This window comes from Saccopteryx leptura, chromosome 6 (genome assembly GCF_036850995.1).
Source record: "Saccopteryx leptura isolate mSacLep1 chromosome 6, mSacLep1_pri_phased_curated, whole genome shotgun sequence".
Taxonomy (NCBI): domain Eukaryota; kingdom Metazoa; phylum Chordata; class Mammalia; order Chiroptera; family Emballonuridae; genus Saccopteryx; species Saccopteryx leptura.
In genome coordinates this window covers 26,813,470-26,829,506 of record NC_089508.1, presented here as the reverse complement: position 1 = coordinate 26,829,506, position 16,037 = coordinate 26,813,470, and the positions used below count along the sequence as shown (strand labels likewise).

The following is a 16,037-nucleotide window of genomic DNA, read 5'->3' as shown; positions in this document are numbered from 1 at the left end:
TGGCACGACTGGAAATATGTCCAAGTGTATTTTCAAGGGGAAGGAGGATAGAAATGGAGGAAAAAAGGATGCAAGTATCTCCAACAAAAAGAATAAAGAACTCTTTCCATAACATACCAATAACGTAAAACATCAGGTCCCCTCAATGCCAACAGAGAGCCGAGGATCACAGCTGCAGCTACAAAAGAAAACTCGTTTAGTTTTTCTCTCCAACTCTTTCTTACAGCCATTTCAGCTTGACAGGTGCCCTACTGCATATTTCATACAGAGACTGCACCATTCCCTCTAAAGACTTCTAATCTACCGACCACCCTGAGAATACCACAAACAGCCACTTACTTTATTGCTAATTACAAAATGCAATAACATGGCTTTCATCTTCTTAGATCCAAAGCCCCAGGATAGTTTCCCTCCCCAATGCAAATTGGTGCTAATTAACACAAGCAAAGAGGATAATGGAGCCACTTTCCCCTCATATTTGCCTTCTGGAAGTAATTCATTTAAGTAGAAATAGTTATATAAAAATGTGGATTTTTAAAAGCAAGTGTTATTATCATCATGTTGGCATTACATAATTAAAGTGAACTCTAGGTCATTCCAATAACATGAAGCGGGCCTGTGAGGGAAGGCATTTTTGCTGTTACCAATCAGATAAACTAATGGGCCCTGTGGAAGAAGAGCTCAACAGACAGGCCAAGGAGAGGAACAAAAGGAGGAGACTGTACTTCTCATACTGAGTGATGCCTGCCAAGGTCACAACACTTCAGACAGGGACTAGAGTTTGAGGGTAAACTTTCACTGTTATTAAACTTATTTCCAGAGCAAAGACTTCCATGACCATTACTCATTTGAACCACCCAAGGTACTGCCAAGAAAAACTGCAATGTACACTGACATTCGTATCGTTCTGGCCTTAGGATGAACTGTATATGCTCTCTATTGCACAATGCACTGACAATCTTTCTTTTAGGGTCAATATATGTTAAACTTATCAATATTATCTCAACCCAGAACCCTTTAAGAGCACCAGAATGTTCCTTAGAGATAAGACAGCTGAAAATTTATAGGCTGATTTGGGAGGGGCCAAAGTAACTTTTTTTTAAGAGGGTGTGCTTTTATGTTTGATTGTGTGAACAAATTTTAAGAGTGAGGCAGAAAATGGCATTATTCCCTTTGATAACAACATATCTAATGGAATTCAGAGACAGTAGGTAATTTGAGGAATGGCCATGTCAAGTTTAGACTAAAGTCTCACCAGAAAAGAAATCCACACAGGCAACATTGGAATTGTCAATAAACATGGATTAAGCTACTCCCAAAAAGAGCTATTATAAACAGACAAAACACAGACCCAAAATTTGGGATCACAGTTAGGACCTTCCTTCCCAAATAAGTACGTCATCTCCTGGGACCCTAGGAGAGATGCTATCATCTCTCTAAAGAAATCTGTATGTACCTTATGAGGTGTGCCAGATGACTGGGTGGCCAAAACTGGCAGTTTAACTATTTCAGGTTCTCCTTCAGTTAGATGCCACCCAATCTGATCCTGAATGTGACACTTCCAGTCCTCAGTCATGTGATAACACTCAGCAGAAAATGGAGCACATGCGGCTTATATTACAGGACTTTAGGTCTCAAGTCTCTTGCTCCTTGAGGGAATAAGAGCAATGCCAAATTTACGGCACACTTCTTAAGGGCTGGGGAAATTCCTCGGTACTATCTCTGACAACTACAACTTTTTGTGAAGAGGCAGCCTGGAGACCAGTTCCAAGTCTGTAACTGTGTGAGTGTGACCCGTGTAGGCTTCACTGCTGTACAGAGATGGGATTTAATCATTTCCATGGCACCATCTCCCTTAGTGTGACAGGACTCCAATATAACTCCCCATAGTTATCAAGACTCTAAAATCAAACAGTATAAGAAAAGCGCATAGTACAGAGGATGAAGGCAGGGCATGGACTCTTGAGCTAGAAAACCTGGGTTCAAATCCATTCTTTGCCACTGACTGTGTGACCCTGGACAAGTTGTTTAATCTCTCTATAGAGTGCCAGTTTCCTTATCCATCAAATGGAGATAATATCTGTGTGTACCCCAGAGGGGTGTTTGTGAGGATTAAATAAGTTAAAACGTGTAAACAGCCTGACTGGGCAGTGGTGCAGTGGATAGAGCGCTGGACTGGGAAGCGGAGGACCCAGTTTCAAAACCCTGATGTTGCTGGCTTGAGAACAGGCTCACCAGCTTGAGCATGGGGTCACTGGCTTGAACATGGGTCGCTAGCTTGAGCGTGGGATCATAGACATGACCCCATGGTCACTGGCTTGAGCCCAAAGATCCCTGGCTTGAAGCCGAAGGTTGCTGGCTTGAGCAAGGAGTCACTCACTCTGCTGTAGCCCCCCCATCAAGGCACATATGAGAAAGCAGTCAATGAACAACTAAGGTGCCACAACGAAAAATTGATGCTTCTCATCTCTCTCCCTCCCTGTCTGTCCCTATCTGTCCTCTCTGACTCTGTCTTTGTCAAAAAACAAAACAAAATGTATAAACAGCTTGTAACAGTGCCTGGCACACAGTGAGTTCTCAGTTTTAATTATTATTATAATTATTAACAGTAGCAGCAGTATCTTTGGCTTAGGAGCCAACAGGAAATTCAGGGACCCCCTCTATTGGCTCACACTTTCTTCAATGGGAAATGCATCAGAATTACAAAAGGCGTGGTTCTCTTACTGTACTTAAAATCTCTGCTTACATAGGAGTTCTTTATATTATTCTAATTTTATATCTGAAAATTCTTAAAATAAGAAGTTAAAATTCATCTTAATATAATCCATTCAACAAATGCAATGAAGAACAGCCAGTCTCAGGTCTCGAGCTGGCAATAATAAACTTGACCTTGTTGAGTTCTTGTCCACTTCTGCCCCATTCATTTCTCAACCAAATCACCACTGATCTAGATTACCTAGACCTTTTCCAATTGGTCAATTCTACATTTCCAGTCCAATTCCCTTGATTATTTAATTTTCAGCATACCAATTAATGCTTTTTTCCAAACAACTTTCTTTGAAACCTCATTGATTTGACCTCTACAAAATAGCCAGCTTCTCTATAACAGTTCTCAAAAACCTCTCTGACAATATTTTACCCATCTGCCAATTTTACCCACAGTCACATTCTGAACTTGCCTTCCTTCACACTTTCCCTTTTCTAGTTCTTCCTGAATTGTCATAAAGCCTACCTCTTTGTCTTTGAGCAGAGGGTATCCTTTTAGGGACCTCTCAAATCACTTTTATTCCAGAGTGTACCTCTTCTGTAGCCTTTTCTGTCCTCTTACTGACCCTGCCGTGCCCTCTCTGCCCTGTCTCTGCTCCCACCCCACCCTGCAGTATTCTCCTTGGCCATGCCACCCACAATACCTTCTTATTCATCCTATGACCTACCCAAATCAGATCCTTTACACTTTTACACATGAGCTCAGAAATGTCCCATCTCCATGCCTCTACAAAGTCATTTCTTCTGCCTGGATTATCTTCTCCCCTCTCAGTCTCTACCCATGAAAAGTCTCCAAATCCTAAAGTCTGGGGAAAACCCTATCTCCCCTCCCTGAAACCTTCCCTGATCCTCAATTTAAAAACTTCTTATCACCTATGGATTCCCACATTATTGTTTTTATTTACCTTATACCACTTATGTTCTCTTTTAGTCCCTTATTTTCCATTTAAGAGTGGTAAATAACATGAGGCAATGACTAGTGTTAACAATTCTCCACAGCATCCAACATAATTGCACCTAATAATTGCAATAAATATGAAGAAAATATCTGCTGAATGGAAAGGGTCAAACATCTGTTCTTATCTTTGTCCAGAATGTCTAGGGAGCAGGAATATTCCAGATGGGGTCTTCATTTTAGATATAGTTTATTTTATTATATTTTATTTTATTTTATTAAGACTCCTGCATGTGCCCCAACTGGGATCCACCTGGCAACCCCTGTCTGAGGCTGATGTTCTGCCTATCTGGGGCTGCTGCTCCTTTGCTTGGCAACTGAGCTATTCCAGCACCTGAGGCGAGGCCATGGAGCCATCCTCAGCACCTAGGGCCAACTTGTTCATTCCAGCCATGGCTGCAGGTGTAAGGGGGAGAGGAGAGAATAGCAGGGAGAAGCAGATGGTTGCTTCTCCTGTGTACCATGACCGGGAATCGAACCCGGGACTGTCAGGCTGATGCTCTATTGCTGGGCCAACCAACCAAGACTAGATATAGGTTTTTAAAGATTTCTCTAATTAGCATTATATTCACTTGAGCCAGGGGTTATAAGCTCTTCAAACCAAAAGTTGCCAATTTACTTCAGTTCCACAAGAATGTTTCAAATGTCCACACTTAGAGTCATGAGTTCTCATGCATGGCACGGCATCCAATTTTATGGTACTATCTTCCCCATCTTGAGTTTCCATTTTTCTACAACAGTTTCCACTGCACCCTCTACTTTCTGCTGCTCACATTTCTCCTTCATAAAATTATTTTGGAATTCTTCCACAGTCTAATTCAAGTACAAAGAAGAAGCATGTTAAGACTCTGCCTACTATTTCATGCAATTCAGCTACATAAATACTTTTTCAAATTCATCTCTTTAGTTCAGTGTTCTTGCCCTTATACAATTCAGCAAACTGTGATACTCCAAGCTAACAGAATAGCAGTAGTATAAAACACATATACTATAAGTTATATAGTTATTACATACTACTATATATGTAGTTATTACTAATGTATGTGATAATAACATATAACTCCCTATTAACCCACTAACCATAGGCCAAACATTGCACTGTTTTACATGTTAGCTTAAATAACTGTCACCATAACAACTTGGTAAAATAAGCATTATTATTCTCATTTTACAGGTTTTTTTTTAAAAGCTGGGCTTAGAAAAGTTAACTTGCCAAACATCTCCCAGCTGGTTAAGTGACAGAGCTGAGACTCAAGCCCATGTCTAATTCCAAATCCCCATGTTCTTAACCTCATACAATACTAAATAATGAAAAAGAATGGGATCATAAGGATAGTGAAGTATTTGGGAAGAGAAAAGATTTAAGAAAAAAGGTTTAAAAAAAGTATGAAAAACATTACCTACTTGCTGTGACAATATCATCATGAGGCTAAAATTAGAAAGATAAATGCTTTTGGCCCCTTTTAAAATCTTTTGAAATAAAAATAAAGCATGACAGAGGAAAATGGAATGCAGTATCAATTATCTAATGCAGAAATATCACTTGCTTACTAAAAGGTCTCAGGCAAGTTGCTAAATACTGCAGCACTTTGGCTCACATCACCTACAAAAGCAGGGAGGGGAAGGCTTGAAAACACCTGTCTCAAGGGAATTTAGAAAGTTGATTGATATACATATTGTAAAACTCTGCTTTTTTTGGAGTATAAAGATTTATAACTACATCAAATAAATTTTAGCCCTAACATTGAAGATCAGATGTGCAAAGTCATTTCCCAGAAATGGAGAATTGATTTCTTCATACTCAAAGACGCCCTGCTGGGAGCAAAGTTGATTCTAACTGCAAATGTGCACTTCAACAGCTTTTCTTTGCTGAAAAGGTGTAGGAACTGGTCACCGAGTCTTTGTTCTGCATCTCAGTAACAAGTGAATCTTAATTAGACCATTGCCTTACCTTCAAACGAGGGCCCATGTTCTAGAACCAGGTGGAGCACTCCTATTCACCAAAGCAGGCAGCTTGGCCCTCTCACCTTGTCTTCAACTTCCACATGAGAGGAAACAGCCGCAAAGTCAACGGAAAGTGTCTGTTCATCAGCCCTTCACTGAGGGTGTGTCAAAGAAGCTGACAGTCAATGTTTCTGGAACGAACAGATGACTGCGGAGTGAAGAAATATGACCCCAAAATATATCATCCCTGGGCTTCTCTCTAGTGTAAGGTGCAATCAACGGCCAAAGGACGCATCTGCTGTTGTCTACGGATCCTGTCCTATGAAGAAAAAAAGGGTGGTAGGACAGGATTTTATTTCCCAAAAAGAATCCCAGAAAACAAAAAAAGAGGAGGTAGAAAAGGCAATGGAAACCCTGGGGCATTAAAAATAACCAAGGACAGGTAAACTCAGACCAAATTTTCCCAATTAAAACACCTCAAGAAAAGTCAAGTGGCAATCTTGTTGCTTTAATTGTGTCACTCTAGGAAGGAACTCTAGCACTGAACCCTTCGGTAGCAGCAAACCCGAGCACAGGTTTAGAGGGAGCCGCACACACCACATTTCAGTTTGATGGGGCTGGAGCAGAAAGTGAAGAAAAAGGAGCCCAGCAAACAGGTGGGGCCAGCTTACAGAGGGCCCCCCCCATGCATTTCCAAGACACGGTTAAACATGCTGATCTTATCTTTCAAACTATGCTACTGTGAGTAAGGGGAGAAAATCTGTGAGCTTTCAATATAGAATCACTAATAAAGTTCAGTCAAGTAAGACTCATTCAAAGATATTCATGAACTAATGTAGCAGAAAGGAGGTTAAGGCAAGGCATAAACAAACAACCACCATAAAACAAATGAGACTACTAATCACTACGTGAAGAGCTAGTCTCTTTCTACAGGGCAGGAACGGTTTTCAGTGCTTTATATGGACTAATTCACAACCCCAATATAGAGCTATACTTATCTTTATTTTACAGATGAGGAAACTGAGGATCTTTCTCAAGATTATGCACAAATTCATCAAATTGAGTCAAACCCAGACAACCTGCACCCAGAAGCCAAGCTTCAATGAATACTCTACTGCCTCTCCACCACGGGAAACCAGGAAAGAAAACGCAAAATGCTAATAAAAGCACGAGAACAGAATGAGTGAAGGCCAGCAGATCAAACAAGTTGGCAAACTTTTATAATTAAAGATAAATGTGTGTATTTATTGGAAAATATGGTGACAGACTTGCCATGTACAGGAGCCAAAGAATAACAACACAAGGAATCCCTCACAAATAAAATGCTGGATGAAAAACAAGCAAAAAATTATTGACATAGCATGAGCCCATTTTTAAAAATATGACAGTACATAAAGAGTACTGGAAGGGACAACGCAAAAATGTTAACAGTGGTCATCTCTGGATGCACAAAATTATAAATAACTTTTATTTTCTACCTCTACATCTTTTCTTCTTCTTTTTATTATATGGGAGAGTACAAATGCCATTCCCCACCACCACAAGGTATGCAGTCGCGTTTCCCACACGTGGGGAAATTGCAGGGGTCAGCCCACTGGAGTGCAATGGATATGCCTCGCCCTGGGAAAACCACCTTCGTGCTCATGGTATCTTCCCTGCCAGGTAGGTATTCTACCTCTACATTTTATTGTTTTCCAAATTCTTAATGATACAATAACAAATAACATAAAAAGTTTCTAATTCTGGAGAATACTTTTTTTAAAAAAGGCAAAGAACAGGCAAGTTGTCCTTTTTTCAAATAAGTTAAAAAATTAGCTAAAGATAATAGAACACACTCAACTTTTATTTCTCTTTAATTGTGATTTTAATGGGCCTCCAACCCTGTGATCTGCTACTTGATTATTAAATCAAATAACTCCTAGTTCTATTATCTTTATTATGCCCCACTATGAACTACCATGTTGATCAACCCTCCACCTGCTGCCCCCAAAACCCCCAACACTTCAGTGTCTCTAATGAACTTCAAAACTCAATTCAAGCACCACCTTCTTTCTAGATACAACACCCAGGCCCCCCGGGTAGCTCCCCCAATGCCTGGCAGAACTAACCACTTATTTCTTTGTGATATTCCTATCTGGAGACACTTCTATTATAGCATTTATTAGCCTACATTACAATTATCTGTTTACATAATAGTTACACCTAATGGACTACGGGCTTCCTGAGGAAACTTGAGTGGGTTTTACTCATCTTTGCGTCCCAGTGGCTAGTATGATGTTCAGAGTCTGTCTCCGAGTTTGTACTTTCGCTAGCTTCCCAGGTGATTCCTGTGCACATATTAAATTTGAGAAGCGTGAGCTAGACTCTACTGCAGTCAGTCTGGGAAGGGACCCAATATTCTGCATCTCTAACAGGCTTAAAGGTCACAATGATGCTGCTGGTCTGCAGATCAAGCTTTGAGGAGCCAGGGGTCTAGTGCAGGAGTTGGCCAACTACAGCCTTCAGGCCAAATCCAGACAGCTGCCTGCTTTCTTTAAAAAACAAAAAAAGTTTTGTAAAAAAAAATGAACACAGCCAAGTTCATTTGTTTACATATGGTCTACGATTGCTTTTATACTACAATGGCAGACTTGAGTAGTTGCCTACAAAGTTTTCTTATCCGACCCTTTACAAAAAAAGTTTACCAATCTTTGGTGCAGAGGCTTAGATAAAGCTATGTGTAGAAGTCTTAGTTAAGAACAAACTCATTTTTATAAGTCAAAAAAGCATAAAATCATTTTCTTCCACTTCTACTATCCCCTCTTAGGAAAAGAGCGACATTTTGTAAATATTTCTCCTAGCTGATTTCAACTGTTATTTAAAAGCTTTATGCCTCTCACACCGCAAGTAGGAATTTTGCTACAATCATTTCCCAAAGTACATGTTTCATACAAACATGTTTGCTTTTCACCAAGGCTGTATCTTCCTAAAACCAGGACCTCAGGAACCAAAGACTATATCCATGTTTCTGAAATTATTAGAGTAAGTAGCATCTACTCAGTCTCTACTTTTAAAGTGCTATCTAAAAAGCTGCGAAAAATAACGTGGAAGTCAACTTAGAGTTCTGGTGAAGAGAGAGGTAGTGACAGCACCTAGGATTCCAAGCATCACCCACTGAGTTCCACAAAAGAAGACAGAACAAAAAGGAAGACACTGGGTTGTTAAGATGCAATCTCAGGCACTGTTTACGGAGAAGCACCAGCCACAAGTTCAGGGAAATAAATTTTTTTTTAAAAATCATTCAATTAGCAAAAGACCCATTGGTTAGTGGTCTAAAGAGGTTCCAAGAAATAAAGTACACCATTAGATACTTTAGATTATTAGTTTACATTTTCCTCTGCTTGCTTTCACCCTCGGTTTATTCTCCCCACCCCAAAATCCTACCATAAAAGATTGCCCTCCCACATTAAGTTTATATTCTTGAGATATTTATATAGTTGTGTATTCCTGCTATCTTTGTTCAGCCAAGTTATACAGTTTTCATTTATATATTCTTTCCTCATCAGTCAGCCCCTCCAGTCTCTTAATCACTCCTGTGGGTCTTCTGTGAACTCTCTCCAGCTAGTCTCCAGCGATCTGGTAATGAGGTGCCTCCAACTGACTGCAGCCTTCCAGGAACAGCCGCTTTAGTCAGAACAGGATGAGCTCACCCTCCCCGGTTCCATGACATAATGCTCCTGAGTAGACAATCCCCAAATCGCAGAAAGCTAGAACGTGCCATATTAGACTGTAACCCCATTCCATGCTTCCCAGATTTGGGCACGGGAGCATGCCAGAATGTGCTAGAAGCCAGAGGATACGTGACACATGTTCCTGCAGCATCCAGTTACTAGAAAATGACTTGGGTGAGGAGAAAAAGTATTTTCATGTTAAAACAAATTCACAGATAATAAAATAGAATAAAATATGCATGGATTTCTAAACCTAAAATATGGATTATGTTCAAAATATGTACAGGTATTTTATACTTAAGGCAGAAAGGCTGCTTGGAGCTCGACTCCCCGCCCCCAGGGGGCCACACCCACCATCCTCCACCACTAGAGGTACTTGCGCTGAAAAGTTTGGAAACCACTATAACTCCACCCAACTTCATTTCTATTACCACCCATCCTATATACTCGCATTTTATTTATTTTTACTTTTTATTTTTGCTTTTATACTCACATTTTAAATAGAATTACATTTCACGCTATGTTCCCCCAATGACTACAAACATCTTTGGGTTCTCTATTGTTCATTCATTTCCTATTTCCTAAACATTTGCTCTAAGCCAGACTGTGTGCTAAAGTTAAAGTCACAAGGATAAATGAGACAGAGAGGGAGATGAACAATATAATGTGGCAAGTACCACAGAAGAGGGATAAACAATGTACAGTGCGAAAAGGAAGGAGAGAGGCAACTTTGCCTGAGAGAGTGGGGAGGTCTTCACAGGAGAGACAATATCACTGTTGTTTAAGAATGAGTAAGCATTTGCAAGGCAGAAAAAAAGAAAAGACCAGTGTGCAAGGCAGAAAAAAATAACCTGAGCAAAAGAACTGAGTCAAGAAAGAGTGATGAGGCCCTGGCCGGCTGGCTCAGCAGTAGAGCGTCAGCCTGGCATGTAGATGTCCTGGGTTAGATTCCCAGCCAGGGCACACAGGAGAAGCACCCGACTGCTTCTCCATCCTTCCCTCTCTCCTTTCTCTCTTCCCCTTCCACAGCCAAGGCTCCAGTGGAGCAAAGTTGGCCCCAGGTGCTGAGGACGGCTCCATGGGCTCCGCCTCAGGTACTAGAATGGCTCCCGTTGCCATGTGGCCAGATGGGCAGAGCATCGCCCCCTAGTGAGCTTGCTGGGTGGATCCTGGTTGGGCGCGTGCAGGAGTCTGTCTCTCTGCCTCCCTGCTTCTCACTTCAGAAAAATAGAGAGAGAAAAAAAAGAAAGAGTGATGAAAAGCTCAGCATTATGAATGCACTGTGCTTAGAAAGACCACCTGGAGCCAAACTAGGGAGACTGATTATAAGTACCATAGGGTGTAGTAGTCAAGAGTATGAATCTCACTCCTGAGTGACAAGTTACTTAACTTCTCTTCAGTCACCTCAGATCTCAAATGGAGATCCACTGAGAAGAGGAAGGAGCAAGACCTGGAGTATAAGGGAGAGGACCGGTTGAGACTGGAAAATAGATCCAGGCGTCTTGGCACTGCAGGAGTGCCTCGAGAGATGGAGCTCTATGTGCAAACCAAGATGCTGGGCTCCCAGGATATGACATGATGGTGGTTTCTGGCCAGGCCATGGGAGCCCAACCCACAATGAGGAAGATGGCACCGAGTGTACCTGAAGAACTAAGTGGTTTTGTCTTTTACATGTTTGCATTTTTTTTCACTGACATAATTTTTAGATCCATACATGTTGCTACATGTATCAGAAGTTCATTTCTCTTTGTTATTGTGTAGTAGTCCATTATATGGACATGTAACAATTTGTTTAACCATGCATCAGCCGAAGGACATTTGAGTTCCATCTAGTTTGAGGCTATTATGGATAAAGCCTCTATGACTATACAAGTGCAAGTCTTTGTGTGAACTCACGTTTTCATTTCTCTTGGGTAAACAACAAAGAGTAGGACTTCTGAGTCATATAGAAAGAATATACTACTTAACTTACCAGAAACTGCCAAGTTGATTTCCAGAGTGGCTGTACCAACTTGCATTTCAACCAGCAATGGATGAGCTACAGTTACCAACATCTGCCAACAATGGTATTGTCAATCTTTTAAATCTTACCTATTCTAATAAATGTGAAGTGGTTTTAATTTGCATTTCCCCATAAAAATGAGACTAAGAGACATGGACAAGAGAGTGGTGGTTACCAGGGGTGGGGGGAGGGAGGACGCAGGAGGGAGGGAGGGAGAGTTAGGGGGAGGGGGAGGGGCACAGAGAAAACTAGACAGAGGATGACGGAGGACAATCTGACTCTGGGTGAGGGGTATGCAACATAATTTAATGACAAAATAACCTAGACATATTTTATTTGAATATATGTACCCTGAATTATTAATGTCATCCCATTAACATCAATAAAAATTTATTTAAAAAAAAAAAAAAAAAAATTTGCATTTCCCTAAGGACTAACAATATTGAGTATCTTTCCATGTGTTTTTTGGCTATGTGTGAGCCTTTGGTATCCAAATCTTTTGCCATTTAAAAAAATTGAGCTGTTTGTCTTACTATTCAGTTGTAAAACTTCTATACATATTCTGAATACAAGTCCTTCATTAGATATATGTTTCACAAATATTGGCTTGTTTCTTCATTTTTAAAGAGTGTTGTTTAAAAAGAGTAAAAGTTTTTAATTTGCTGAAATTCAAATTATCAATTTTTTTTTTACAGTTTGTGTTGTGTCTCATTTTTTTAAAATAAATCTTTGCTGAACCCAAGGTCATAAAGATTTTCTTATAAAAGTTTTATCTAGAAGTTTCACACACACACACAAAAAAACCTTTTCAAAAATTTTAACAAGAGTTTTAAAACTCATACATTCTATTTATCTTATAATTAGTTATTCAGTTTTATTATCCCTTTGTTTCTTTCAAATTCAACTTCCCACATTACCAAGCACCATTTGAGTCTATTTCAGAATTTGGAAAGATTTTTATCTTTTAACAGATGTCCCCCACTTCAACCTAATAAATGGCATTTTAAAATGTAGCCAAGGTTTTTAGTCCCTCAGTTCTCTTCAAACTAACATAAAACTTCTGGACCCCTGACGCTGGTTCTTAAAACAACAACAAAATTCCAAAACCCAGAGCATGCACCTTCAAGTTAAGCCAGGGACAATGAGCTACTTACCCTTCTAGTTTTAAAGAGAAACTTTTATAAGATCATTCTCACCATATTGAGTCACTCTAACCTGGGAAAGGCTGGAAAAAGTTATCACTCACTGGTTAAAAGAAAATTTAGGCTTTAAAGGTTAAGTTCACCAAGATAATAGTACATTTTCAGATTCAAAATGTATATTTCAGACTCCAAATGAAATGAAAGCATAGTTTAGATTCAACTGCACCCCTGGAATACAATTTGCCATTCTCAGAAGTTCAGAAAGTATTTATAGAAAAAGGGACTCTAAGCTAATAGGAGGAAAACAGGAAGAAGTACAATTTAATCATTGCTTATTTTGTAACTTCGTGAGATATCCAGAGAAAAACAAAATGGTAAACTGACTCAACTATGCCTGCGTTGCAGACATTAGTCTAAATCAAGAAAATAGCAGCTTTGGTTTACAATTCTCTTCTATTCTGATGTTTCTGTTTATTCACCAAAAGGGCTCTACCATGCCTGCTCCACAGAATTAGGCCTCTGTGTTCCCATACCATGGCAGCTTTTACGCTTAAGTGACCCTGGGCCACTGAATCTTGGCTATACCAGGGAAATTTTTTAACTAATTCTCTCAATCTGACAAGCTGTCTCCCTCAATAAGTCTAGGAAGTTGTTATTTCATTAACTGTGCATGAAGTGGCAGGCAAACGGTCAGACTACAGCCCAGGGGGTGGAACCACAACTGTCACACGTTTACTTAAAAGCTAACAAAATTTCTTCCTCTACCACCACCCATTACTTTCCATTCTACTCTTATTTTTTAGAAAAATAAATTACTTATATAATCAGAAAGAAGAACAACCTTAAATGAGCATTCTATAGTTCTTTAAGATTCCAGGAAGACAAACTCAGCCAGCCACATAAATGGCCACCTAAGATGGTTTGAGTACACTTAAGGAATTCAAAACAAAACTTCTGTTAACTGAATAATGTCACCGAACAAGGGTCTGTTCACTTCTTCAGATGTGATTAAGAACCACATGCCAAGCAATATGTTGACCCTGAGGGTTCCCAAATGAGTAAGATGGTCCCTGACCCCCTAGAAAAGCACAAGTTAGTAAGAAGACAAGAAAATAACATGATTGTTCCATGTGGTAAAATCTATGAGGTGAGTACACAGTGTACGTGGAGCCCAGGAAGGGCCCCACAATAAGGGTCAGCTCTTAGCTTCTCAGAAAACTTCCCACCATCCTGCTGGGAGCAAAGCCAACTCTTCCACTGAGTTACCAGTGCTTTGGGAGTCAAGGGGTGCAAAACACTACCTATGCAGTATTGCTTATTCTCATGGCTCATGACCCTCTCTCTTCATCACTGGTCAGAAGGGATTACTGGATCACATACATGGCTAAGTAATAGCTCATTGGAAACCCCAATCTATTTATCAAAATTGTACATAGTCTTAATGCAATGTGGTATCCTGGATTGGATCCTAGAACAGAAAAAAGATATTAGAGGGAAAACTTGTGAAACGAAAAAAAGTCTGTAGTTCAGCTGATAGTGATGTACCAATGTTGCTTTTTTAGGTGTGACAAATGTACCATGGTTATGTAAGACAGTATCATTAGGGGAAGCTGGATGAAACACATACAGGAACTCTATACTATCTTAGCAACTTTTCTATAAATCTAAAATTTTTCCAAAATAAAATTTGCTTTAAAAAATGACATATGGTTAGCCATTTTACATTCTCACTCCCCTTTAGGATTCTGATCATGCTTTCCTAGTCACTGTCCCAATTGACTGAAATGTTTTCTCAAATCCTTTTCGGTTCATTTCAATAAACCATTTATGCAGCCCAGCTGGATTTCTTTCTTCACCAAGACATGAAAAACTGTATCACAGCTGGGAGGTTTTAACTGTTTTCTCTTCCTAATAGCTTCATCATATATACCAGGGGGGATCTTGAGAGTTAAATTTTCCTACCTGGACAAGAGAGGGATTAAAATAGCCTGTGCTGGATATCTGGATAAAAGCAAAGGGAAAACAAAAATGGATGTTATATATTATTAGGTTACCTTTACTTCATCTCTGGCCAAAAAAGATAATGACTAGAAAATACAATGAACAGACACTGACTATTTCACATCTCAACACCAACAAGCAAACTGCACTGAAATGAATGCTTTAGTCAAAAGCTCTGAAAAGCATGGTGCAAATTCCTCAAATATACAAGGTAACAAAAGTCCATATTAAGGTCACATGGTACTGTTTAAGTCAGGCTAAATGACAAAACATAATACTATGACTATTTGATTTCTACTAAGTAAATGAATACTCACCTTTCTCTATTAAACCAGTTTGCAGAACAAGCTTTGAGAGTTTCCACCAGGAAAACATCACGGTGATAGAACACCATATCAAGGCCTCAGGCATGTGCACACACACAAACTACAGTAAGGTCAAACAACCTCAAAAGTTTGAAAACTACAATATAAAGAGTATCAGCGAAGGCTAAATATTCATGAACCCTTCAAAGAAAAAAAAACACAAAGAAAGATAACTGAAATTTAAACCTAAGCTATTAAATGGCTAAGTCATTTAAAAGGTAAAATGATATACTAGAATGCATTAAGGTCATACAATTTGATCTGTTATATGGTATGTTATAGTATTAAATAAATATGATACAATAGTACTCTGACCTGGACCACTTCCAGAAAGATTAACAGGTAGAGTAAATCCTTTAAAATATTTTAATTTGCATACCTGTCAATCACCTACCATAATTTATCTGTTCACAAATCTTTCTCCAATACAAGCCTGAGCTCTTAAAGAGTAACCAACAGTGTCTAGGGCAGTATGGACGCTCAATAAATGCCTTTTGAAGGAATAAATATTCAGCAGTGATATACCTCTGAGGCACCCTTATAAACCAATTCAATATCAATACCTTGGGAGCAGAGAATGCTGTATACCATGTTACCACATTCAAGAGGCAGTCAAGTTAATTGAAAAACAATTAACAGCCTGACCCGTGGTGGCGGAGTGGATAAAGCGTCAACCTGGAACACTGAGGTCGCCGGTTCAAAGCCCTGGGCTTGCCCAGTCATGGCACATATGGGAGTTTATGCTTCCTGCTCTTCCCTCCCTTTTTTCTCTCTCTCCCTCTCTCTCTCTCTCTCTCTTTCCTCTCTAAATGAATACATTTAAAGAAAAAGAAAAACAATTAACAGCGGCCCTGGCCAGTTGGCTCAGCGGTAGAGCATTGGCTCAGCATGTGGAAGTCCCGGATTCAATTACCAGCCAGGGCACACAGGAGAGGAACCCATCTGCTTCTCCATCCTTCCCCCTTCTCCTTTCTCTCTACCTCTTTCTTCCCCTCTTGCAGCTAAGGCTCCAATGGAGCAAAGTTGGCCCGGGCATTGAGGATGGCTGCATGGCCTCTGCCTCAGGTGCTAGAATGGCTCCAGTTGCAATGGAGTAACGCCCCAGATGGGCAGAACATCACCCCCTAGTGGGCATGTGGAGTATATCCCAGT

The 16,037-nt window shown here is 39.9% G+C and overlaps 1 protein-coding gene and 1 non-coding gene across 6 annotated transcripts in view; both read right to left on the bottom strand.

Moving 5' to 3' along the window:
- Nucleotides 1–16,037, bottom strand: part of AREL1 (apoptosis resistant E3 ubiquitin protein ligase 1) — a 42,930-nt gene that overhangs the window by 24,160 nt on the left and 2,733 nt on the right. For 4 of the 5 annotated variants that reach the window (XM_066344697.1, XM_066344696.1, XM_066344701.1 and 1 more), the window contains exons 2-3: nucleotides 5,673–5,984; nucleotides 118–178 (exon numbers count right to left, since the gene is read on the bottom strand). In XM_066344697.1, the coding sequence (XP_066200794.1) occupies nucleotides 118–133 (16 nt within the window). In that variant the 5' untranslated portion in view covers nucleotides 134–178; nucleotides 5,673–5,984. The remainder of the gene's footprint in view (nucleotides 1–117; nucleotides 179–5,672; nucleotides 5,985–16,037) is intronic. The other variant, XM_066344698.1, reaches the window with a different exon arrangement.
- LOC136377685 (U1 spliceosomal RNA) lies at nucleotides 7,173–7,335 on the bottom strand. The gene has a single exon (XR_010746362.1). It is a non-coding gene; the product is annotated as a U1 spliceosomal RNA (small nuclear RNA).